We start from the raw sequence: 24,362 nt of genomic DNA, 5'->3' as shown, positions 1-24,362 counted from the left end.
CAAACTCCATCAAAACACATAAATGAAATCTTCACCCATGTTAAGTTCCTGACTTTGAAGCAACATTTTTTTTTTTTTTTAAAGTGACTCAGCCCTTGCAGTGTTGTTTTTTTGGGAGGTCACCACTCTTTTTATTTTTTAAATTTATTTTATTGATTTATTTATTTTGGGCTGCGTTGGGTCTTTGTTGCTGCACACGGGTTTTCTCTAGCTGCGGTGAGCAGGGGCTACTCTTCGCTCTTGCGAGCGGGGCCTACTGTTTGTTGCGGTGCACGGGCTTCTCATTGCGGTGGCTTCTCTTGTTGTGGAGCACGGGATCTAGGTGCGCGGGCTTCAGTAGTTGTGGCTCGCGGACTCCAGAGCACAGGCTCAGTAGTTGTGGCGCATGGGCCCAGTTGCTCCGCGGCATGTGGGGTCCTCCCGGGCCAGGCCTTGAACCCATGTCCCCTGCACTGGCAGGAGGATTCTTAACCACTGAGCCACCAGGGAAGCCCGTGAAGCAACATTTTTGAACCAACCCTAACACTTAACCAGGGGTGAGTAAAGGAAACACCCGTGAATCTTTGACCACAAAGACACACTTACAGGTTTTGTCATAATAAACACATGCTGTATTATTCTCTCAAAGTGTCTGCAATTAGCTGATAAATCTAAGGAGTGTATAAAGGGCCAAAAAATTTCAGCCAAGGGCTGTGATTCAATCCAGTAAAAACACAGCTTTCCCAATCTTAACTTAAAACATCTGGAAGGGATGCATTGCAGCCAATGGAGTAAAATTTATCAGTGAGGGGCATGGGCAGGACTTGTCTGGGACTGTGGCTTCTATGAGTTAGAAATGTCTGGTTTCAAAAGGTAGGAAGTCACAATGGCATGGGGTGGATTTGGGGGGTTCCTTTGGTTATTAGCAGCCCAGACTGTAATCAGTCTGTCCGAACTTCAGCAGACAGCAGATCAGCCTAGGGACCGGACCCATGGGGGTGGGGAGGCAGAGGATCCCTCCCCGACCTGGGCACTGGTAGCCATGGAGGAGGTAGAGACACAGCACTGGGAGATGGATGAAGGGAAATCACTAGACCGAGAGGAAAGAATTCACACAGGGTTGGGGCGACGTCAGAGGTGATAGTCTAACTGACCTCTGATGGAGACTGGCTAAGACTACCACATGCCTCAAGCATGATCCAACGTGAGGAGTTGGGTCCTGGTCTTGCCCCTGGTCCTGTACTTACCTGACCTGTGGTCCTTGACAAGTCCTTTAACTAGTCTGAACCCCAATTCTGGGAAACAGTTTAACATACTGATAATTTAGTATTAAACTAAACTGGAGTCGAATTGCTTGAGTCAACTCACTCATGAGCACTGTGACCTTGGGCAAGTTCCATAACCTCTCTGAGTCTCTGTTTCCTCATCTGTAATAGTGGGATAAGAACAGCGCCGACTGCATGAGGTTGATCAGTTGGGAAGATTAAATGAGATAATACAGGCAGACTCCATAGCACAGGGCCTGGAAGTCCTCAAATAATGGTAGATTTAATCTTAAGAACCTGGGCTCTGGAGACAGAAAAAATAGATTTGGGCTTTAAATAGATTTATGTCCAAATACAAGCCCTATCACTTACTGGACATGAGGATTTGGGTAAGTTATTAAACTTCTGAATCTCAGTTTCTTTTTCTGTAAAATGAGAGCAAGAAAAACACCTCAAAGGGCTGTCTGGTGGTAAAATGAGTAATAGACATGAATGCAGAGATATTTAGTTTGTAAAATCAATAGAACTTAGGTGGTAAAATTCATATTGGATTAGAGAGTGAGGAAAAGAGTGAGATTAAGGAAAACTGACAAGGTTTTTGTTTTATAGACAGAACTAGACAGATGTGATTGGTCAACAAATAGTATTTAACAACCTTGGGCCATCAGCCAAAAGCGCCCTTCATGAAAACAAGGCACCAAGAAATGTGCTCAGAACCACCTTAGTAGTAAAGCACTTAGTAGGATGTCTGACACGTATTCGGTTCTCAAACAATGGTAGCTGTGACTGTTACCGCTGTTATTACTGCCACTACTGCTATCACTCTCGGGCAGAGATGGTTAGCTCAAATCTGCTTCTATCCTATCACCCACCACTGGCCTCTTGCTAAGTCCTATTTGCTGAAAATGCCTGAAAGATGGCTAATAATATTTTCCTGCTACCTTTTGGGCAGATTTCAAAAAGAAGATATATGGGTAAGCATGTTTGAAACCTGCAAAGAACTCTATTATAAGTACATGTGTTGTTACTGGTAGTGACACTCCTGCACACCTCATGAGAGTGTTGGGGGAGTAAAAGAGGCAGCAGATGTAAAAGAACTTTGCCAAGTAATAAGGGCTGCTTAATAGACTTAAAGTGAAATCGGACTTCCCTGGTGGCACAGTGGATAAGAATCCGCCTGCCAGTGCAGGGGACGCCGGTTCAAGCCCTGGTCCGGGAAGATCCCACATGCCATAGAGCAACTAAGCCCGCGTACCACAACTACTGAAGCCAGCGCACCTAGACCCCGTGCTCCACAACAAGAGAAGCCACCGCAATGAGAAGCCCGCGCACAGCAACGAAGAGTAGCCCCAGCTCGCCGCAACTAGAGAAAGCCTGCGCGCAGCAACGAAGACCCGACGCAGCCAAAAATCAATAAATAAATTTATTAAAAAGAAAAAGTGAAATCCATTGTGAACCAGTCCAGGTTGTATATAAAACTTTATATATATATATTTTTGATTCTAAAAATCTAAAGTCCTTTTTCATAAAGTTCAGAGTTTATGCAGAGATTTCTCAAGAATACTTAAAGATTGTGAATGTTTGCATAGAGCTGTTATGAATCCCTCCCTTACCATAAGCATACCTAATTTTTTCCCCCCTAACTGCTCTGCCTCCTTCCCTAATAAAGTATCAGTCTTTATTTACTTGGCCACTTCCTGCTGGAAGACTTTTTGTGTGTTAATACAAGACCAGTTTCCTTTATCCATTCATAGTATAGGGTCCTTTTCCTTCCACATATCTAGACAGCACGTTTCTTAGTGTCCTACTTGTTGTGAAGGGTACACTCTGCTTCAAAGATGTCTGGAGCTTGAAGTAGGCTGGTCCACAGGTGGTTAACTATCTATTGCCCAATTACATCTCTCTAGTTCTCTAAGATGAAAACCTAGGAGTTTTCCTTAACCTCACTCTCCCAGTCACCCTCCAAATCCAGTATGGATTTTGTGATCTAAGTCTACCAATGAAATATTTCTGTATTAATTCACATTTTAGTGTAAATTGCTAAGAGGACTTACTGTGGTTTATAATTATATATTTATCTTTTTGATTGTTTGGTCATTGTCTATCTTCCTCAGACTATAACCTCTATAAAGGCAAGGAGATTTGTTTTTATCCACCACTGTACCCACAAGGCCTAATCTAGCACATAGTAGGCACTAAATAAATACTTATTGAATAAATAAATGGCACACTTTCTGCATGGCTTCATTAACTGACATTTTAGTATATTATGTATCAGTCTTTCTTTTTCCCTGTAAATATAATCTTTTATTACATTAATCTTTCCTGGTCTTTTAAATTAAATTAAATTTTAAATCTTTTAAGTTAATCTTTTATAGCCTTTTGAATACAAGGCTATGTTCAGCATTTTGTAACATCTCCCTCTTCTTATTAAGTCTTTGGGGACTGCCTTCCCAGGAGGCCTACTTCAACACCTCCATCTTTTTAAATGGCTTATCTTTTTAAACAATAATGTTGTAGATGTATCATGTTCCCATGTCTAAGGTCTAGATGGGCCTGCTGTGTAAAAGGCCTTGACCCCTTTATTTGGGAAAAATGTAAAAGTATATGTTTGGGGGGTGGGGCGCAGGGTCCCAGCTACACTAATATAGCTGATGGCAGAATGCACATTGGGTAAGCCCGGAGGCTATTGCTTTTAGAAAAGGCCAGGAAGCTTGGGACCCAAAACTGGCTCATCCATGCCTTCAGGACTGCCAACGTTGCCCCCATGAGTTTTGAAACTATTTGATCTCTAATAAAATTTTGAAAAAAAAAAAAGATAGTCACCTTTCCTAAGTAAAATGCACTCTGCACTTAAAATCAATAGACACATCTATTATTAACTATGGACATTATCCTAGATTCACGTCCAGTTCTACAGAATCTGAATTTAAAATAAAAATTTACTATCACACACACATCTTTCTGGGATTCATATATGATTTTATGTTACAGTCGTACATTATGCCAAATAAATATTCCAACATACAAGAAAGACATTCTTAAGAAGTTACTGAATTTTAGATAATAAAGCCCATCCTCAAAACATACAAGAATTTTTGTCTGGAGGGGGGCACCCAGCTCACTTAAATAAATGCTACTCTTCTCTCAGTTAGTTTCACACTCAACGAGAGTCTGGTGTGAAGAAGCACAGGACAAACAAGGTTCTGAAACCGAGGAAATTCATTTTTATTCTGTGAAACCACTTTCCTCTCCTGTTTTCAGAAGGAAAGCTCAGATAACTGTGAATTCCGAGACGTGGTTTATTTAGTAAGAGAAGCTTGCTGATCTGCTGAATACTGGCAAAGTCAGTGGCCCTCCTTGGGAGCTAAACCCTGCAGCGTTTCACTGGGTTTTGTTCTAAATTCTGCTATTGCTTTTACAATGAGTCTTAACAGATTCCTAGATATAGGAGAAGGAGCTGGAGGAGCTATTGCTTTTACAATGAGTCTTAACAGATTCCTAGATATAGGAGAAGGAGCTGGAGGGGTGTGGGGTGACCTGAGGATTAACTGAACATGCCCCTCTGCAATCTTTGTAGCCTATTCAAGCAATGGGATTTTTAAGATTACATTTGGACTATTTCATAAGCCAAAGAGAAAAAATAGCTTAGTTGAAATGCCTGGCCCGAATGCCTGCAAAGTCTGAGTCTAATTAAAGACTGCTGAGGCAAACGATTTTTTAAAAAGATTTTCTGCCCACTACAGAAACTACAATTGATTCTATTTATGTTTCCAGGCCTGCTAATGTGAATGGGGCACAAAATGCCATCTTTTATAGATATGGTCCTGGAAAAGAGGGTGGGGGAAGGACTAACGGGATTTTACAAGAAACGGAGCCACAAAACTGCCCACTTGTGGTGCAGTGCAGGTCCGAACACTCTGCAGTCCTCTGCCCTGCTTTACAATGAACACATACGCACAGCCCGGCATATAAATGCACTGGACACCACGGGGAATACGACAAAGGGGGCGGTCTCTGTGACTGCACAAGTCATCATCTGACCGGGAGGAAAGGCACATGCCAAACAAGTGATGCCAACAATTAGTGCCACTGGAGTTCAAGGCAGGGAGAGTTCGAGGTGTAGGAGAGACCAGGGCAGGCTCCTCAGAGAAGACAGGACAGGAGCATAGCCTTGAAGTTGAGACAGAACTCGAGAAGGCATTCAGATGGGACAAAGGAGGAGAGAGTGGTTTCTTCCGATCACAAATAAGGATGGTTTCTTCCAACCACAAATAAGGCCGATTAAGAGAAGGGCTGTTGCTGAAACGGGCCTTCCCCTCTGCTAGCCCTGGAAAGAGAGTTGGTTCAGTAAAGTCAGGTACTTTCCAGGACTATAGGAATGTGATTCAGATTTTGATTTGAGGAAAACCCTTAGCAGCTCCTCGTGGGGTCTTGGAAGAGTAGATGGGAGGGAAGCAAGGAAGATGGGCTTTGCCTTTTGTCAAAGCTTCACCAGGGCTGGATCAGGGGCTCCATTTCTTTCACCTTCCCATGATTCACCTTCCCATGAGTGGAAGGGAGAAATCAGCACAGGACATGGTTTTCATAAATAAAATAAATATATATACACCATGGAATAGATTCATTCTTCAGTTTCAGTAATTTTAAAGCTTCCTTGATAACAGGATGTTTGTGCCAAAACTTGCAAGAAATCCTTGCAAATATAGTCATGTTTGCCCAATACTTGTTTATTGTTGATCAAACATGTAGAAAGCTCTAGGCGCTGACTCACCCTCGCATTAATAGGAAGCCCTACGCAGGCTTAAATATTTATTGTAGGGAAATGCTCCTAGATGGAGATGGCTTGGTGCCAGCGACTGGGTTCTCCTTCTCAGAGACAGTGTGCCTGGTTCCAGGTACCGCCCTGGATTGCACAAGAAGTGGGGACAGCTGGGAGGAGTTGGCATCATGGTAACCAGGCCTAGTGTTGGGATTCAAAGCTGCAGACCCATTTCAGTGTTATCCAAACCCAGCTTTCACGTAGGTTCCCATTTCACTGCCTGCAGCACTTTTGAAAAGGCAAACAAAGATCCAGGAGCCTCACTGGACCTTTGCTTCATATTTTCACTTGAGGGCTGGCGCTACACTCACCAGTTGTGGTCAATGGAAATCCCCCGAGGAAGCCACAATAAGGAAAGGCAAAGGAATAGTTTCTTCCTTTACAGTTTTACTGGCTTAAAGGGCTCCAATCTTCCAACCATCCAAATTTTGTCTTATTTTATCAACCAAATTCTGCAAAAACAAGAAGGAATTCTGTCCTCCGAGGTAGAGTCCTGAGTGAGTGTGGAAGGGAAGACGTTCCTTTCAGCCTGTGTCAAGTTGCCAGCTTCTCATGATGATGGAATTTCATCCATTGAGCAGAAACTGAGATTTTTCAGAGGCACTCTCCACCCAACAGTACACGGCAAAGAGCTCTCCTGCCCACCACCCATGGTGCACTCAGATCAGAGAACCCACCTGGGTTCTGGTCTTGCCTTTGCTATAACTGTGTGAACTGTGTCAAGTCATTTCACGTTTTGGGTCTTCAGGGTCCCCTTCTCTGAAATGGAGCTGCTTCCTGGCCTACCCACATCATTCACTAGAGCACTATGGTCACCTTGTCATGGACCTTAGAGACAGAGCTGAGTCTATTCTGGATCACTGCCCACTGCTGTGTAGTCTTGGCCAAGTTAGCTAATCTCTCTGTCCTTAGAGTATGTGCTTCTCTAGAAGGAGTAATAATATCTACATTAAATGGTGGTGGTGAGAATTTGATGAGATGACTATGTAAAGTGATTTTCATAGGGTCTAGCACCTAAGAATTCACTAAATGATGACTTTTCTTATTTTTACCTTCCTAAGGAAATAGAGGTGGGAGAAAGCCTCGGCTCTGGAGTCATGGAACTGGGTTCCAACCCTGATCTCCCCATTAGAGCTGTTTGCTCTTGTGCAGGGTATCTGAGCCTCAGTTTCTTCATCTGTAAAATGGGAATATTTCCCTCCTAGGGCTGTTGTGATTTTTAACTAGGATAATATTAAATGGGAAAAAGGAACAATGTTTGGCCCCCAAATAAGTTATCTACAGGCATTGATTTCTTTCTGCCTTTATCCTATGTCCCACTGATGGGAGGTTAAAATGGAAAACAAGTGAAGGCACTTTGAAAAATAACATGTTATGCAAATCTGAAACCTAAGTACTTCCTCCTTAAAGTAGAGAGGATTGAGGAACAGTAAAAAGACCAAAACATAGGAATCAGATTGAGGAAGCAGAGAATCTGGGGACTTGATGTATCCATGCCTTGAATAATCAGCTTCTGATAATCCAATGGTGATTTTCCACTTCCTCAGACATTTACAGCCCAGTATTGTGGAAACAGCAGGCTCTCTGGACCCAGACTTCCCTCCTCCACCATTATGAGTGGGCAGACTTGGGGCAGTTTATCTAACTACCTGCACCTCAGTTTCCTCACCTGTAAAATGGGGATAATAAGGCCCTCTTCAGAGAGTGGTTGTGGAAATGCTTAACAGAGGAGCTGGTAAAAAGAAGATGCTCAGTAAATCATAGTAATGTTTCTTCTTCTTCACAGGCCTCATGACTACTTGTCCCGAGTGTTTATTTATTCATTATCCAAAGGGGAGCTGGATAAAGCGCCATGATCTCTAGATTCCCTGAGAGTCCTGATTGCAAGCATGATTGTTCCATTGTCAGACTTTGTATGTGGCTATGTTTGCTCACTGCCCTTACAGTAAAATAGCCATAGTTTTCAAGGCCCCTCATGATTTAGCCATTGCTTACTGCTTCCTTCATTTTCTGTCATTTTCCACCCAAGCCCTACTCTTCTTTCATTCTGTTATATACCATCTTAGGGTTCTGGTCTGACAAGAATGTTGTATCCATGCTCTTTCGATGAACAACTCTATTTCACCTTCAGCTTATCTCTGCACAGGAGCCTGAGTTCTTTTCCAACCACTTTACTCTTAATCTCAGTCATATGTTACTTCTTATATACCACGTGTCACATAATTATACATATTTATTTATTGACTTGTTTATACGTGTCCCTCCCACCAGACTATAAGCTCCACCAGGATAGGGTGTCTACCTGCTTACTTATAACCAAATGGTCACAGTCTACCATAAAACGCTTTCAATGAGTATTAGAGGAATGAATAATATTAGCCCCTGCATCTTGATTGGGGATTTAAAAATAAGGTCACTATTAAGAGGTACAACTACCGTGTAAAAAATAAATAAGCTACAAGGATATATTGTACAGCACAGGAAATATAGCAAATAATTTATAACCTTAAATGGAGTATAATCTACAAAAATATTGAATCATTATGCTGTACAGCTGAAACGTACTGCAGATCAACTACACCTCAATAATAAAGGGGGGTCACCATGGGTCTAAAACTTCATGAACTATTTGAGCTCTTGAAAGCTGCTCTGCACTCCTATTTTGGATAATTAAGCCCAGTCCTACTTTATTATGAGAAAATAAGCAGCCACAAAACAACGTCCATGGGAAAAAGCTGGAGAGCTGCTTTAGATGGCGGGGGTGGCAGGGAGGGGGGAGGAAACAAGAGCTTTCTTTTCAGTATCCAGAAGGAGAAATGAACCTACTTCTTAAAATTAGTTAACCAACTTTCAGGCCATAATTATTTCTGTCTGAGCTGAGAAAGACGAGTCGTGCCGTGCTTGTCCCTGTTTTTCTGTCCAGGCAAATGAATTAACAACTGCAATAAACGTGGGTTTCAAGTATTGGAAGGACGGAAACCACTAGCTTAAATCCCAGATAAAAGCTCACAAGAATGCTATCATTCGGCTAAAAGTTTGGAGTCTCAAATTATTATTTTTCCCCCTTTTGGAAGACTGTTTCACTAAAATTTCTTAAACATCTTTGGGGTGATTTCCACTGGGGGTAGGGAGAGTTTTACAAACATCTGGGTTCACGTTGAGCTTGGGTGAGTTGCTAAGGTTGAAATATTCAAGGACAACAACAATTTATGCAGATTAAAAAATACTCAAATTATTTGGGTAGGAACCAACTGTTGAATGATGTGGCACATGGCTCATAAGAACCTTTGAACAGGTAAGAGTTGTCCCTGTTCAAACCCAGCCATCTGAAGAAAGGACTTCTGCAGTAGCCTCATGCCTGTGTTCCTGCCTCTGGGCCTCCCCAGTCTCCTTTCTCTATATAGGGACACTGCCATCAGATTCTCTTCTTAAATGTTACTTGTTAGCCGTTCAAAATGTTTCAGTGATTACACTAATTTGGAGTCAGAGTTCCTTCAAGGCTCCCATCAATCTGCTTCTAACCCAATGTCTCGGCTTATTTCCCATTACTCCTGACTCCTTTATCCAAACTCTCCCACTAGACAGATAGGTATAATTATTGTCTTAAAAATATGCTTGCTCTTTTCCAGTCTTTGGGCTGAGGTCATGCCGTGTCTTCTCTGGTGCTACCCATCACCCATCCTCTACCCCAGTTTCTCATGAAGGCTCCAGTCCAGAACAGTCCGCCTCTGAGCTGCCACAGGATTCATGATCAGGCCCAAATCCTGCTGTTAACTGTCCATCTAAATCACTATTTGGGTGTTGTTTTCCCTGGTTATTACATTTCTTGTCACTTATACTGTCAAGTATACCACACTGACCCCAGAACTTATTTACAGTAGGGGTCCCTCACCTGAGGATCCATAATTGGCACTGATAACTTCTCTATCCTTTCAATAATTTGCACTTTCTGGTTAAGATGGTTTCAGTGTGTTTCTGTGCCTTGCAAACACATCTTAAAGAAGATGACTGTCACGTGGACATATTGAGGATAGGATCTCCCAACTTGGGGTGGAATTATTTTTCACAGTTCTGAAAACGTAAGGTCACCATCTATCAATATTGTGAAAGTACAACACCTGGGGCACTGATTAAAACGTGCAGATTTAAAAGATGCGGTTTCATAGGCTCCATCACATACTGACTGTGATAGAAGCTCCCGGGGATAGGGCCTGGGAATGGGTATTGCAAACAAGATTCCCCAGGTGATTTTTATGCAAGAAAATTTAGAGGGTGAGGAGGGAAGCTGACACCAAGGTTTCTCATATAATGGTGCAGGGACGTGGAAGAGGAAATGATTCATACGTCTTGAGGACTGATTATGTGCCTGGAAAAACGTTAGGTATTTTCACTAGTGTTAGCTCTTGTAATCCTCAGACAAGCCTACGACATGTGTCTTATCATTAATCCCTTATACAAATATGGAACTAAGCGAAATACCTCATCTAAGGATCTATAAATGGTAAGCTGTTGGGTCAGCCTTTCAACTCTGGGCTGACCAGCTCCAAAGTTCCTACTTCTTACTCTGCTTTCCACTCTGCTGGGGTTCTAAGCAAACCTTGGAGGGAGGGGGAGGGAGCACGAGGCACATCCAGGTTGGAGGTTTCCTAGGTCAGTCTGCAGGAGCTGGGCAGACCCCAAGCTCCTGATGGGTAAACCTGGCTTAAGACCCCACTGACATCTTAAGAGGACAGTGATCCTCTGAGCTCTGAATCTGCATCCTGGACCCCAAGTCTGAAGCCTCGTGAGCTCCAACTGGAGAAACCACTGTCTGTCTGCCTGGTCCGCAAACCTAAAGATGGAGGCTTCAGCAATCCTGGACTTTATTACAGGAGCAGCACATACACAGGCCTTCTGGCTGAGGCTTCAAAGACTCGCATCCTCCAATATCCCAGCTGGACCAAGGGCCTAGCCTGGGGATGGATGGTAGAAAAGAGAGGCCCAGGAAGCCAGGTCCTGTTCACTGATAGGAAGGGGATGATAAAAAACCAGGATGGGATGAAAAAGAGGGCTGGTGACGGTGCAAACTCTGGGGAACGTTGAATCCCTCATATTTTACAGTGAGGGTGAAATATCATTCAGCCATGAAAAAGAATGAAAAAAATGCCATCTGCAGCAACATGGATGGACCTAGAGATGATCATACTAAGCGAAGTAAGCCAGACAAAGACAAATATCATCTGATACCGCTTAAATGTGGAATCTAAAAAAATGATATAAATGAACTTATTTACAAAACAGAAATAGACCCACAGACATAGAAAACAAACTTCTGGTTACCAAAGGGGAAAGGTGAGGGGGAGGTATAAATTAGGAGTTTGGGATTAACATATACACACTACTATATATAAAATAGATAACCAACAAGGACCTACTGTATAGCACAGGGAACTATACTCAATACCTTATAATAACCTACAAGGGAAAAGAATCTGAGAATCTGCAAAAGAATATATGTGTGTGTGTGTGTGTGTGTGTGTGTGTGTCCATGTATGTGTGTAACTGAATCACTCTGCTGTACACCTGAAACTAACACAACATTGTAAATCAACTATTAAAAAAAAAAAACACCAAAAAACCAAAAAACAAATGGGCCACAAAAAAAAGAAAAAAAAAAAAGAATCTATGTTGTGACTCCAGGTAAGTTCCATCCATGAAATGAATAAAAGTTTAATATAAAAAAAAAGAAACCTTCATATTTGGGGATTATAGATCTAAAGCAGTGGTTCCATTAAAATCACCAGGGAAGATCTTAAAAAACCCTGTTCAGATAATCATCAATGGGCAGCCAAGATAGAAAACCACCGGTCGAAAGTGCCTCTACGGCCAAGGGATCTAGGCTGAGCTTGCGATGTTCAGAAAGCAGCTTGCGTTCAGTCACGGTTGGGAAAGCTGAGGTCAGTCAAGTGTACAGCATCAGCTGCAGTCCTTCCAGTATGAGAACGGCCTGAAGTTTGGCTCGCTGCCAGAGCAAGTTTCCTTTCCATTTTTAATTTTCTATTGTAGGGTAAAGAATTGGCACAGGAGAATGAGAAAAGAAACATGTGTGAACGGCAGGATGGAGACGTGGAACACGACAGATATAAAGATATACAAAGAAATGTAGAAGAACACCAGCCTTAGTGAGATGGAACTGGGGTATCTACAGCAGGTCAGGGGGCAGAAAGTGCCCGGGTATCCATTCTCAGGGGAAGTGCTCTACTCACTGAGTGGATGATGCCTTGCAGGGCCTGGAAGCCATCATTTACCGGAAACACGTGATCCTTACTGTCTGCGATCCGGGCCAGCTGAGGACACAGCAAACACACAAGGAGATGTGTCAGGCTTGCACGTGGAGAACTGAGGAAAGCCACTGGGTCCAGGGGCCTCCATCTCCTTTTAAAACCCACAGGAACTTGAGGGCTTGCCTGGGCTCAGGGACCTCACTGAGAAGTCCTCAGTCATAATGAGATTACCAGGGGACTTACTCTGGAGCGGGTCCGGAGGGTCGGTTCCAGCTTTTACATTTGTTTTAATACTTGTCTCCTTGGGACCAGCGGTAAGATTGCCCAGCTAGATGAACATTTGGCCTGGGTTGATGTATTTATGGATTTGGGGGCAGGCCATTGGCTTCTTTTTCTCCCATTCAACCACATTTCTGTTGGCAACTATATTCGAATCAAACAGACTCAAGTTTCCTTTCAAAGCAACTTTAAAAATAAATTCAAGCTTTGGTGTTGGGCGAGCCCAATGAATGGGGACCCTTATCTTTCACCCAAACTGCTCATTGAGGAAAGGACCCTTGCGACTGGTTTGGTTGCTTTATGGAGCAGAGGACTGGAGAAAGGAGAAACTGATCTGTGGAGATTTTCTACTCCCAAACTCTGTCTAGTGCTGTGATTGCCACAGTCAGTCAGTGCCAGGATTTTTACTGATTGTAAAAGTAATACACAATCATTGGGAAATTTCAAAAAACCAGGAGTGTTCAAATAAAAAGAAAAAAGTTATTAATAATTCATCTGTCCATCCATCCATCCATCATCTTTCTATTACTGTTAATTTGATATAGTTTTTCAGACTTTTCCTATACAAATACACACATTTTATTTTAAAAAGTACACTCATACTATTCCCATGCTGTTTTGTAACCCTATTTTATTCATTTAACAACATATCCTGAACTTTGTCAATGTTATTAGAACAAAAAGAAACTATGAAGTACATTGAAGAACATCTATTTAGGTTGCTAACACATTTTTACAATTTGCTTATTGTGAACACTTGGACATACTTTTTTTGCCCACTGGCCAATTATTTCCATTTTGGGGCGTATTGAAATGCATTGAACCTTTAATGAGAAAAAAGGGATGTTTGCCATTTAAATAAGAAAATCAGATTTATCAAATTAAATTAAAAAAAACAAACCAACAAGTTTTCCAAGTTAATTTCGATCTATTTTGACTTCGTGGCAATTTAACATGTACTAAGAAAGTCAACCAAAATAAGATGCTGCCTGGATGGTCTGCATTGAAGACCCTCAAGCACATTAGCAAATAAGTTCACATCCCTCACACATCCAATAATTCCCTCCCTGCTTAGCATTTCTGGAAAAATCATCCATCTAATGGGTATTTATCCTGCTGATGCACCCTCTGCACCGACTGCATGTTTTCTATCATTCACAAGCTGAGTATGCTCCCATACCTGAGGAAATCCATGCTCATACCTGTGTTTCATTGAAATCCTTCACACCCACACAGTAAACGATTGCACCAAGATCTCGGGATCTGTTAGCCTGGGCCAATGAAAGAAAAGACATTTAGAGAGAGAAGCAGTGGCAAATGTACTCCTTTTGGACCACCCAGCCTAACTGCAGTGATCAGGTATTTACTGAGCACCTACTATATGCCAGGTACCACAAGGGAGAGGGCAATCCCTGTCCCCAAAGAGCCAATTCTCCAGTGAACATCACATTCTAATGCAATATGGTGGATGTGAGGGGAGTGATTAGTCTAATGGGAAGTGTTGAGGAAGATCCACAGAAGTAGAGTCTTGATGAGAAGCTTTGAATGACGAGGGGAGGAAAAGGATACCGTAGGCTAAGATACATCATATTAAATATTCTGGGGAAATGATTATCTTTTCTATTCCTCTGATGGATTTTTATTGACATACGTTCTTCCTTTGTAATGGCAGCGTGCTCTATCGGAAAGGATGTGACCTTTGGAATCCAGCATACCTGGGTTTGACACTTGGCTTTTCTCTGTAAAGTACTTTGGAGATTAAATGATAAAATAAATGCAGAGCTCCTCACATGAGGCGTAGAACAATGCAGATACTCATCTATGTCAGCACCTTCATGAATATGGCCTTTTTTATTCCCAAAGAAGACACTGGGTCAATGGTATGGGATTTAAGGTCCATATTTGAGTGGGTGAAGCCACGACTTTATCTACAAGTAAGTATTGAGAGGGCAACCTAATGAATAATATCCAGATTTTGGCTTGATTTTAACATCTGATTTATTACAGGCTCTTCCAGGTTCTTCGTTTCAGAAGAGAAAACAAAAATTGGAAGTCCTTGGTATATACAGTAGAAACTTAATAAATCATTGATAGTAAACATACAGTAGGTGCTCAATATGTGCATAGTGATTTGAATCGCGTCCCATTTTCCCCTCTCTTAGTACTCAAACCCACTTGTGACTAACACTGAATTGTAGAAGGGGCAGAAACATACATCGTTTTTCCTTCATGTTAGAAATATTTCTTGCTGCTTTCAGGATAAAATAAACTTTTAGGTACAGTCTAGCCCCAGCCTTCTCTGCAACGACTTCTATGGCTTTTCTCCTCTAGTTGGGCTTCATACAGAATCATCAAAAATGGAAAGGCTCATTTTCTTTATATATCTTGAGCTTTATCTTTCTTTTTCAGACACCTTCATCCTATTGGCATTGGCACTGCAAATATTTTTCCAAGTTTGTGTGTGCCATACCTAAAATTCTTTTCTACTAACCTCTACTTTAAACCTCTGACACCTATCGTTTATTTTATATTCAGTTATTTCCTTATTAGGGTTTTTACTTTAGTTGATGGTTGTTTAGCATCCAAATAAGCCTTTTTGCATTCCCTACAGTTTCAACTGTAGAGCACAGAAATATATTATTTCCTAGATGCTCAGGGAGCCTCTGTCATTTACTTGTGGGTTTCCTCCTTGTGAATTTTGTACACATTAGGGTAGGGGGTCAGTAATGCGTTTATCCACTTAATTTCCCCATGCCCTTTGCCAACAGAGGCTTCAAAAAGCTGAACAGTATCACACAGTAAAGCCCATAAAGGCAGCAACTGTGTCTTACTCACCAGTGTGTTTCTAGTGTCTAGCAAAGCACCCGTACAGGCCAAGCTCTCAGTTAGCACTGAACGAATGAATGAACGAATGAATGCATATCAATTTCTTGCTTGAGGAGGAAGCTGAACTTAAATGAAATAGTAGTCAAGACCTTGAGATAAGTGTAATTCTCTGACTGATTCCTCCTCCAGAGGCTGGCATCTCCCTCCATCACTGCCTGTCTTTTTCCTCATTGTGTTTCTTTCTAACTTGGCCTGAATGAGCCTTTGTCACTAATGAGGCTTCAGTACATTCCTATGGTGAACTGGTTTCCTGGGGCCACATATACATATAGCTCAAATGTGAAATTTGAAAGAAAAGAATTTCCTAAATATAAACATCACTTTTCAACTCTTAGATAAACCTCTTTTTCTGAATCTCTTTATAAACTGAAAGCTTCAATTAGAGAGGATTCCTTCACTTGCTTTAAGGAGTGCTTTATAAGGGCATAAAAAAAAGGAAAAAAGAAATACTGAAGGAGAGATTACAATTTACTTTTTTTTACAATTACATTAATTTACAATTAACGTTCAGCTTTGGTTCTTAGAGGAAGAATTTCAGTGATTAATACATTTTGACAAAATTGGCTTTCGCATATTTCAAGTAATTCTTTTCCCTCCTGGTTTTAGTAGAAATGAAGGAAAAATAGTACCAATGGATTTGTTGAAAAGTTATATATGGTATTTCAACACTGCTTTCGAGAAAGGCATGGCAGATATATTTTGTCCCTTAAAACACAGAGTAATATGCAAATCCATGGAAAAGGGAAAAATACCTACCACGTGTGAGACATGAAGATTCACTTTAAAAATGAGTTATTGTTATTATCTTTCACATATGGGACACTATTTTATCCAGGAACTTTACAAAGAACACTTAACATTTTGCCCGAGTGGAAAGACTGCAGCCCATTTCAGAAGGAAGAAGCGCCATTTCCATGTCAGACATAGGCCCGGGCCGTCGCTTACCTCCCTCTCTGAATAGAAGAAGAGGTCCTCATGCAGTTCCCCATCAGTCAGAGCGATGATGACGCTGGCTGTCCTGTATCCTGCTCAAACAACACAGACCCACTCAGTTCATCCCGCTGCACCAAGGGAAACCCCCTCTCGGCCCTGGGAGTCTGTCTCTTCGCGGCTCCCCCACCCAAGGTCAGTATTGTGAGAAACAGCAACTTTTCTTTGGGGACTGGAAGAAGCTCTGTCACGAAGAAGAATGTGGGACAGACTCTAAGGGGGAATATGTTTTGTTTCTGGGTTTCCAAGTCTTATCTTAAAAAAAAAAGGCCAAACCTGGAGAAATGGTTGCTGGACTGATAGCTGGGAGTAGCTACAGTGAATCAAACATGACTATTTCCTAGGAACAGTCCACATGACTCTCGCCAAGGCCCGAGGGCAAACTCGACCACCTGAGCCTTTCAGGGGTCCTTCTCACATGCTGTCCTTGACCACATATGCAACATCTGTTGAAGAGTTTGGCAAAGAGTAACAGTCATCATGATTTATAAGCTGACTGGAAGTATTACTGGAAGTATTAGTTTTGCAGTTGGCAAAATCTACTAGAATTCTTTCAGTGATTTTGAAACTTCCAGTAACATTGATGATGGCGTCTTTATAATAACAAGTGTTGCTGTTGATATTGGGTCTGACCTATTTGTTGCAGTTTAGAGCGAAAGAGGATGTGGACACCTCTACAGGCCTGGGAGAAAAATCCCCACTCTAATACTGAATGTCTTTGAAGAAATTTGCTTCAGATAAAGAAAAGCTACCCATGAAAGACAGGGTAGTAATAATAGCTAAAATTATAATAATAATAAATACTATTTCTCTGTGCTAAGCATGCCATTAAGTACATTTTATTCCTTTTTTTCCACTTAAATGAAGGAAAGTTTAAGCCAAACTGGTATCTTAACCTAAAATCGTCACAGCAATGAAGAGGCTTGGAGCTCAGAGAAGGACAAGAAAATGAAATTTGACATAAAAATCTAAGACTTTACTAACCCCTCCAAGTATGTATTAACTTAATGAATTCAACATGCAAAACTGTTCATGAGCATTACAGACTGTAGCCCATGAGATCTTAATTACTTTTAAATAACTTTTTTTGGGGGGGAATCATCAGGACAGTAGAATTTGACCTCATTCATGCCATCTTTCTACGCATTCCTTCTCTGTGATGAAGTCTGTGTTTAAGGTGTGTCTTTTCAAACATGAAATTACTGAGGCACTTTTTCAGAAGGAAACACAGAAAAAAGTTTAAAAATTCATAATGGTAATTAGGAATATACTCTTACCTTGACTGTTTTCATAATAAATCTGCTCACTGGCCTGAAAAACATATGAAAGAGCCATTAGACATATAGCCACCGTTTGCTACTACAAATGCCATAGCAGGCAGTGATCTCTGGTGTTGGATCCGCAGTCTTGGGTCAGTCTTGATTCTTTATGTAATTCACCTGGGTTTCATTCAAATATCAATGGATGATGTTTTCTGAAGTTACCCTGGACCAATATCTTTCCTCTCATAGACTGGGACTTGGCTTTGCTTAAGCCTGAAGTCATTGCAATTCTGTCTCAACCTCTGAAGAAATATATAGAAAAGGTTACCTTGGGAATAGAGAGGACTTGTGTGTGGCATGATTCATGAGTTCTGGCCAAGCATTAGCTAAGAGACCCTTCATCAGTGTCAGGGAAGGAGGAAGGAATTTCATTTATTCGGCTCTTTTGGATGGAGTTATCGTGTACACACTTATGGAAAACTGTTTTCACTCTTGCCATTGGGTGTTATTCAGTTCCTTTAATATGTGTGTCTCATCTCATCAGCCATCCCTGTGTTGATGTTTCCACATCACAATCTTCTTTGGGAGTTTAAAACTCTTTTAAAATTACCCTTTCAAATCCTTCATGCATGTAAGTGTCTCCTCCTGGCAGAACCTTCTGGAGTTCTTCTAGGCCTTGACGGATCTGTTCCCTGAAATCCAAAGACACCCTGTTAGTCTTATTAGAGCATTTTTTATTTTGCTGTTGAAGTCACATGCTTTAGTCTTCTTATCTTTGTGGATAGTCTATATTGCCCAAACAGTCCCCCAAAACCCTATAGCAGGAAAGTCTTTCTAGTAAATTATCCATTTAGGGTCAGCCACAGTGTAGAATAATTGAGATTTCAAGGATTGAGAGAAAGGACACTTCAGGAATCTCCAGGTGCAGATGAAAAATTTCCATTCCCTGAACCGGACAAAGTTTTCATTCTACATTGGAAATGAGTCTTAAGACTTGTCTTCTTAGGCAACTTTATATCAAGATGCAAAGGGCTCATGTGAGCCAGAAAAAGGTGGGTACTAAGAACCCGGGGCAAGGCCACCACAAGGACCACAGGCAGGAAGGGCAGGCGTCTGGAGCAAGCTGCCATCAGAAGAGCTGTGCCAGAGAAAACCACGTAGTCAGCTTTGAAAATAAAGACCCAGGCAATCTATGCTTTCTAGGACGACCAAGAGTGTTTTCTGTGGGCTGGTGCCCATGTTTTCTTACTTTGATTGCTCAAGGTGGTAGTGGGGCAGGAAGAGGAAGTGGGTTATGGTATTGGGAAAGGGTCCGATAGCAGTGGGAAACGTGAAGGTTCGGGGACCAATTAGAATCTTTGTGGACCATTCCCTCAGAGATGTAAAACGTCTACGTTCCTGTTCCCGTCAATTAAATAGCTTCATACTGTGCTGAAAAGGGCAAGAAAGTGTAGTTTCTGAAAAAGAATATGAACTTCATTCATGAATAAGCCCATAAAGTGTTTGAAATTACCCTCCTCACTCTGGGGTTTCTTTAGGGGCCAAGGGTGGAGATGCACAATTTAAATTAAGTGGGAACTACTATCAATTTTCTACATGTTATCTTCTAGGCCTACAGAGTTGTGAAATTGCATGGCAATAGAAAGTCAATAAAAGGTGCAACACCCTAGGGACTTCCCTGGTGGTCCAGTGGTAAAAGAATCCGCCTTCCAATGCAGGGGACGCAGGTTCGATCCCTGGTCAGGGAACTAAGATCCCACATGCCTCAAGGCAAATAATCTCTCGTGCCACAACTACTGAGCTCATGCACCTCAACTAGAGAGCCCACGTGCCGCAAACTACGGAGCCCACACGCTCTGGAGCCCACGTGCCACAACTAGAGAGAGAAAACCTGTAAGCCACAACTAGAGAGAATTCCTCATGCCTCAATGAAGGTCCTGCATGCCACAACAAAGACCAGACACAGCGGGGGCGGGGGGAGGGGGAAGCTGGGGCGAAGTGAGAGTAGCATCGACATATATACACTACCGAATGTAAAACGGTTAGCTAGTGGGAAGCAGCCGCATAGCACAGGGAGATCAGCTCAGTGCTTTGCGATGACTTACAGAGGTGGGATAGGGAGGGTGGAAGGGAGGTTCAAGAAGGAGGGGATATGGGGATATATGTACGCATATGGCTGGTTCACTTTGTTGTACAACAGAAACTAATGCAGTATTGTGAAGCAATTATACTCCAATAAAGATCTATTACAAAATTTAAAAAAATAAATTAAGTGGGGAAACTTCTTTTGAGCAGGGAAAGAACCTCATTCACTGAGCATCCATTATATACAAGACCCTGCACAAAGATTTCTGATTTCATCCTCACAGTAACCACTCAAGGTAGGTATTACTGCCCTCATATCATAGATAAGAAAACTTGGCTTCAGAGAGATTAGTTAAGTAGGAGGGCAGAGGCTTGAGGTCAAATCTACCTGATTCAAAAAAAATCTGCCCGGCTTTCTACTTTGTCAAGCAGCATAAGACAGTGGGCAGTTTTCAGTAAAACTTGAATTAATGAACAGCAGTGGCAATTTTTAACACTACCTGAGTACTTATACCGTGTCAAGCTCTGTTTGAAAAATACATGTAATTAATTTACTTATGCCTTATGATAGCTCTTTGAGGTAGATACTAATCTCTATTTCACAGATAAGGACACTGTAACTCAGTTGAGTCACAGAGAGAGAGGCTAAGAAAGTTGCCCAAAGCCCCTCCACTACTAAGTGGCAGAGGTGGGATTTCAACCCAGATGCCCTACTCTCAGTCATTATATTAAACTGTTTCTCTCTTGAATAAATGAATGAAGGAATGTATAAAATTTATTACTGGCTTATTCTGGTAATTGCTTAAAGAGGAAGCCCGATGCAGAATTAACCTTTTGTTAAAACTGATGTAATGGGGTGGTCGTGGGTGAGACTTGATTGCCAGGTTGGAGGTTTTAAAAGACAAACTGCAAAGGGTTTAGCCTGAGCCTGTCCCTGGCCCAGGCTGCTGCTGCTTCTTAGGTGCAATATTTAAGGCCAAGTAACTCAGACTTTGGGAAATGTACTGATTATTGTCTGCTCGTCTTATCAGCGCCCAGATATCAGACCACGTGCCCAGCTGCCCTAATCAGAAACCAGAAGCCTTCTTTGACCCCCTCTACCTTGACTCTCCTCTCTCTTGCTCCCGTACGTAATATAACATTAGATTCCATCGGTCGCGCTCTAAACATACCTTGAAACTGACACTTCTTCACCTCTTCTGCCAACCTCATGGTCTGGGCGACCATCGTTTCTTACTTAGACCATTGGGGAAGTCACTGGCTGTCTTTTGACTGCCTTCTCACCCCTCCTGCATTCAATCTCCACATGGCTGCCAGTGTTCTTAAAATATGGATCAAAACATGTCATTCACTCCCCTGCTCAAAACCCTTCACAGCCATTGATTACACTTGGGATAAAACCTCAGGTCCTGGGTTTCCCTGGTGGCGCAGTGGTTGAGAGTCCGCCTGCCGATGCAGGGGACACGGGTTCGTGCCCCGGTCTGGGAAGATCCCACATGCCGCGGAGAGGCTGGGCCCGTGCGCCATGGCCGCTGAGCCTGCGCGTCAGGAGCCTGCGCTCCGCAACGGGAGAGGCCACAACAGTGGGAGGCCGGCGAACCGCAAAACAAACAAACAAACAAACAAACAAAAAAACAAACAAACAAAACAACCCCTCAGGTCCTCACCATGACCTTCAAGTGCCTTCATGGGATGGATCCGCTGCCTCCTTGACAGCCTTATCTTGCACTGCTCTGCTCCCACTGCCTTCACCTGAGTCGCACTGGTCTTCCTAAGCTCCTTTCTCCAGCAGATCCTTCACACCTGCAGTCACTGCTACCTGGGGGCTGGGGAGGCTCTTTGCCCAGCTCTTCGCTGGGCTAATTCTTACCCAGACTTCAATCCCAACCTAAATATCAATTGCTCAAAGTAGCCTCATTTGACTTCCCCAATTCAAATTAGCTCCCTCAGTTAGACTTCATATGGCACCCCACAATTGTTGCTTTATGGCACTTAGGACATTTTATAACTAATAATATTTGATTATGTGATTATCTGTTCACTTTAGTTTGTTCATTTGTTTCAGTTCTAGACTTTCCATCAGGGCTGGGCCATGTCTGTTTTGGTCTCCACTATATCTTCTGTGTCTGTTATAGTACCTGGAACATTATAGACATTCAACAAATCTTTGCTGAAGAGGTGGGAGGAGGAAGTAAGCTTCATTGGCCATGTGGACGGTGGCCAGGCAGGAGCTGACCTGGTAGTAATTGACTGTAGGGAAGGTCTGGGTCCATGTGGTTATAGACCATTCTCTGTGTTGTACCTCTTTACATACCCCCTCCCCCCCAATTTTAATAAATTCCATTAAAAGCCATAGTTTAATTTCAACTCTATCATTTGGTAATGAGAAAGAGCGTACATCTATGCATTAGGAGGGTTAAAGATGACGGCGGAGTCCCCAACTGAGGCCACCAAAGGGAGGGGGAGGGTGGCATTAGCAGTCACCTGGCAGAGGGCAACTTTGCCCCGCAGGTTGGCGGTTTCATGAGGATAACAGCAAACAAGGTGGCATGAGGGTGAGGCTGGGACAGGAAAACTGAGGTTTATTCCTGAGCACACAGAGGTGTCATCCTGAAACCCTTCGGTATAGCTGAGGGGCATTATGGGGTTGGGGGCTAATTTCTGACAACTAGGGGGGTGGAGATTGGGCATCAAAAGTAAATGTGAACAAAAAAAGTAAATGTGGTCTTACCTTTGTTCATGTAAAAAATCTATTTATTTATTTATTTGCCTGCCTTGGGTCTTAGTTGCGGCATGCGGGATCTTCATTGTGGCCCGTGGGCTCTAGAGTGCACGGGCTCAGTTGCCCTGCGGAATGTGGGATCTTAGTTCCTCGACCAGGGATTGAACCCGCATCCCCTGCATTGGAAGGCGGATTCTTAACCACTGGACCACCAAGGAAGTCCCTTATCTTTGACTAGGTCATTGACTAGTGAGGTTTAGGACATTTTGGTAACACTAAAATTGGAATATTGTGTTAAGACTAAAACTTTAAAAAAAAAAGAGGACTAAAAAAAGGCACAATGGGGCTGTGGAAAAGGTTCCCTGGCTTCTCTGTATTTTTTCCCTGCCAAAAAAAGTCTGGGAACTGGGGTGTTTTCTCTAAGCCTATTTCCCTTCCTTTACAAGTATTTTCTTGAGCTTTCTATTTTTTGGTACCAGAACAAGCAAAGGCTGTTTTGGAAACTGTCCTTATCCTTGATGCTTTGTGTCTGGCAAGATATGATGAGCTCACTAGTCCCAAGCAGTGGTCACACTCCCGTTATACCACCCTCCTTGGTAAAAGGTCAGATGACTTACGGCCCCACCTCCCTACTCCATGCCCCTTCTCTACGTTCCTACAACATTTAAGCAAACAAAACAGATGGTTTCATGGAAATTGTGGGTCCATTTTAATTCTGGGACAATAGGACTATTAATAAAGAGTATTTTTTTTAATGCTCTCTTAGAAATGAAAGAAAATTGGGAGAAAGATCTTTTAAAGGGGGCGATAAGAAGCTCTCCTCTCTGAGGACTTGGTTACTACCAAATGAAATATTATCTTCCTGGGAAATGAGAGCGTCTGGGAGTCCTATGAAGACAGGCTGCTATTAAAGAGTCGCCTCTTTTCCTTGGTGGTGTCGTGTTTCTGCCAGTGTTCCTACTTAGAAGTTAAGGGCTTTCAGGCCCTATGTCTTGTGTTCCTTTTGCAAGCCCTGTAACACTTAATGACGGACCTAGAGTGATTTGTTGTTGAATGAATGACTCCAGTTTGGATGCATCCATCCATAAATTCATTCATTTCCACAACTATTTAGTGAGCACACACCATGCAACCAGCACTACGCTGGTTGGTAGGGGTAGGGAGCAGGGAGAATCAGTTACAGTGTCTGTAGGGCTTTCTCTTGCCCTCGGAATTTTTGTAAACTTCTTGAAGATTACTTTCTGGGATTCCAGTTGTATTGTGACATCTTAATATTTGCTGATGAAAACATTAAAGGATAAATGCACATAAGCACGTCAACAAGCACTTTAACAACTTTTTAGCCCAAGTATCTCAGTGATGGTCCTACTGCAAAATCCTCCTCGGGGTTGCGCAATATCTATAAAAACAACCTCCACCCCCCCCCCCCGCCCAAAACCCAACATCAGCTCTGCACTGTCCACTTGCCTCCTAGTAAAACAGCTTCTGTGGAACTGACTTTTCTCAAATGTCCTGGAGATTTTGGCTTCGGAGCCTCAACTATACAGTAAACACACATCACTGTTAACCACTTATGCTACACTCACAATATTTCCAGATGTCTCAGGGCTCCAGGGTTGACTACAAAAAACATGAAGTAAACAGAACAGAATAGCAAAGATTAATTAAAGACATTTTTGCTGTTACTTTGGAGTCTTAAGTCCCACAACCAACTCTGATCATTTGTTTATAATGTATAGAAATCATGTCCTCTTTGTGATCTTTACCAAAGAATAGGCCAATATGATTAATGACAACAGGATGAATGTT

The 24,362-nt window shown here is 42.3% G+C and overlaps 1 protein-coding gene across 4 annotated transcripts in view; it reads right to left on the bottom strand.

Annotated features, from left to right (window-relative positions):
* Window positions 1-24,362, bottom strand: part of ANTXR1 (ANTXR cell adhesion molecule 1) — a 244,359-nt gene that overhangs the window by 167,426 nt on the left and 52,571 nt on the right. For all 4 annotated transcript variants that reach the window (XM_032652787.1, XM_032652788.1, XM_032652790.1 and 1 more), the window contains exons 4-8: window positions 18,357-18,438; window positions 17,762-17,795; window positions 16,440-16,519; window positions 13,811-13,879; window positions 12,312-12,392 (exon numbers count right to left, since the gene is read on the bottom strand). In XM_032652787.1, coding sequence (XP_032508678.1) covers window positions 12,312-12,392; window positions 13,811-13,879; window positions 16,440-16,519; window positions 17,762-17,795; window positions 18,357-18,438 — 346 coding nt within the window. The remainder of the gene's footprint in view (window positions 1-12,311; window positions 12,393-13,810; window positions 13,880-16,439; window positions 16,520-17,761; window positions 17,796-18,356; window positions 18,439-24,362) is intronic.

Source organism: Phocoena sinus, chromosome 13 (assembly GCF_008692025.1).
Source record: "Phocoena sinus isolate mPhoSin1 chromosome 13, mPhoSin1.pri, whole genome shotgun sequence".
Lineage (NCBI taxonomy): Eukaryota > Metazoa > Chordata > Mammalia > Artiodactyla > Phocoenidae > Phocoena > Phocoena sinus.
Note: the sequence above shows the minus strand (reverse complement) of the source record. Positions and strands in the feature narration are given on the sequence as shown.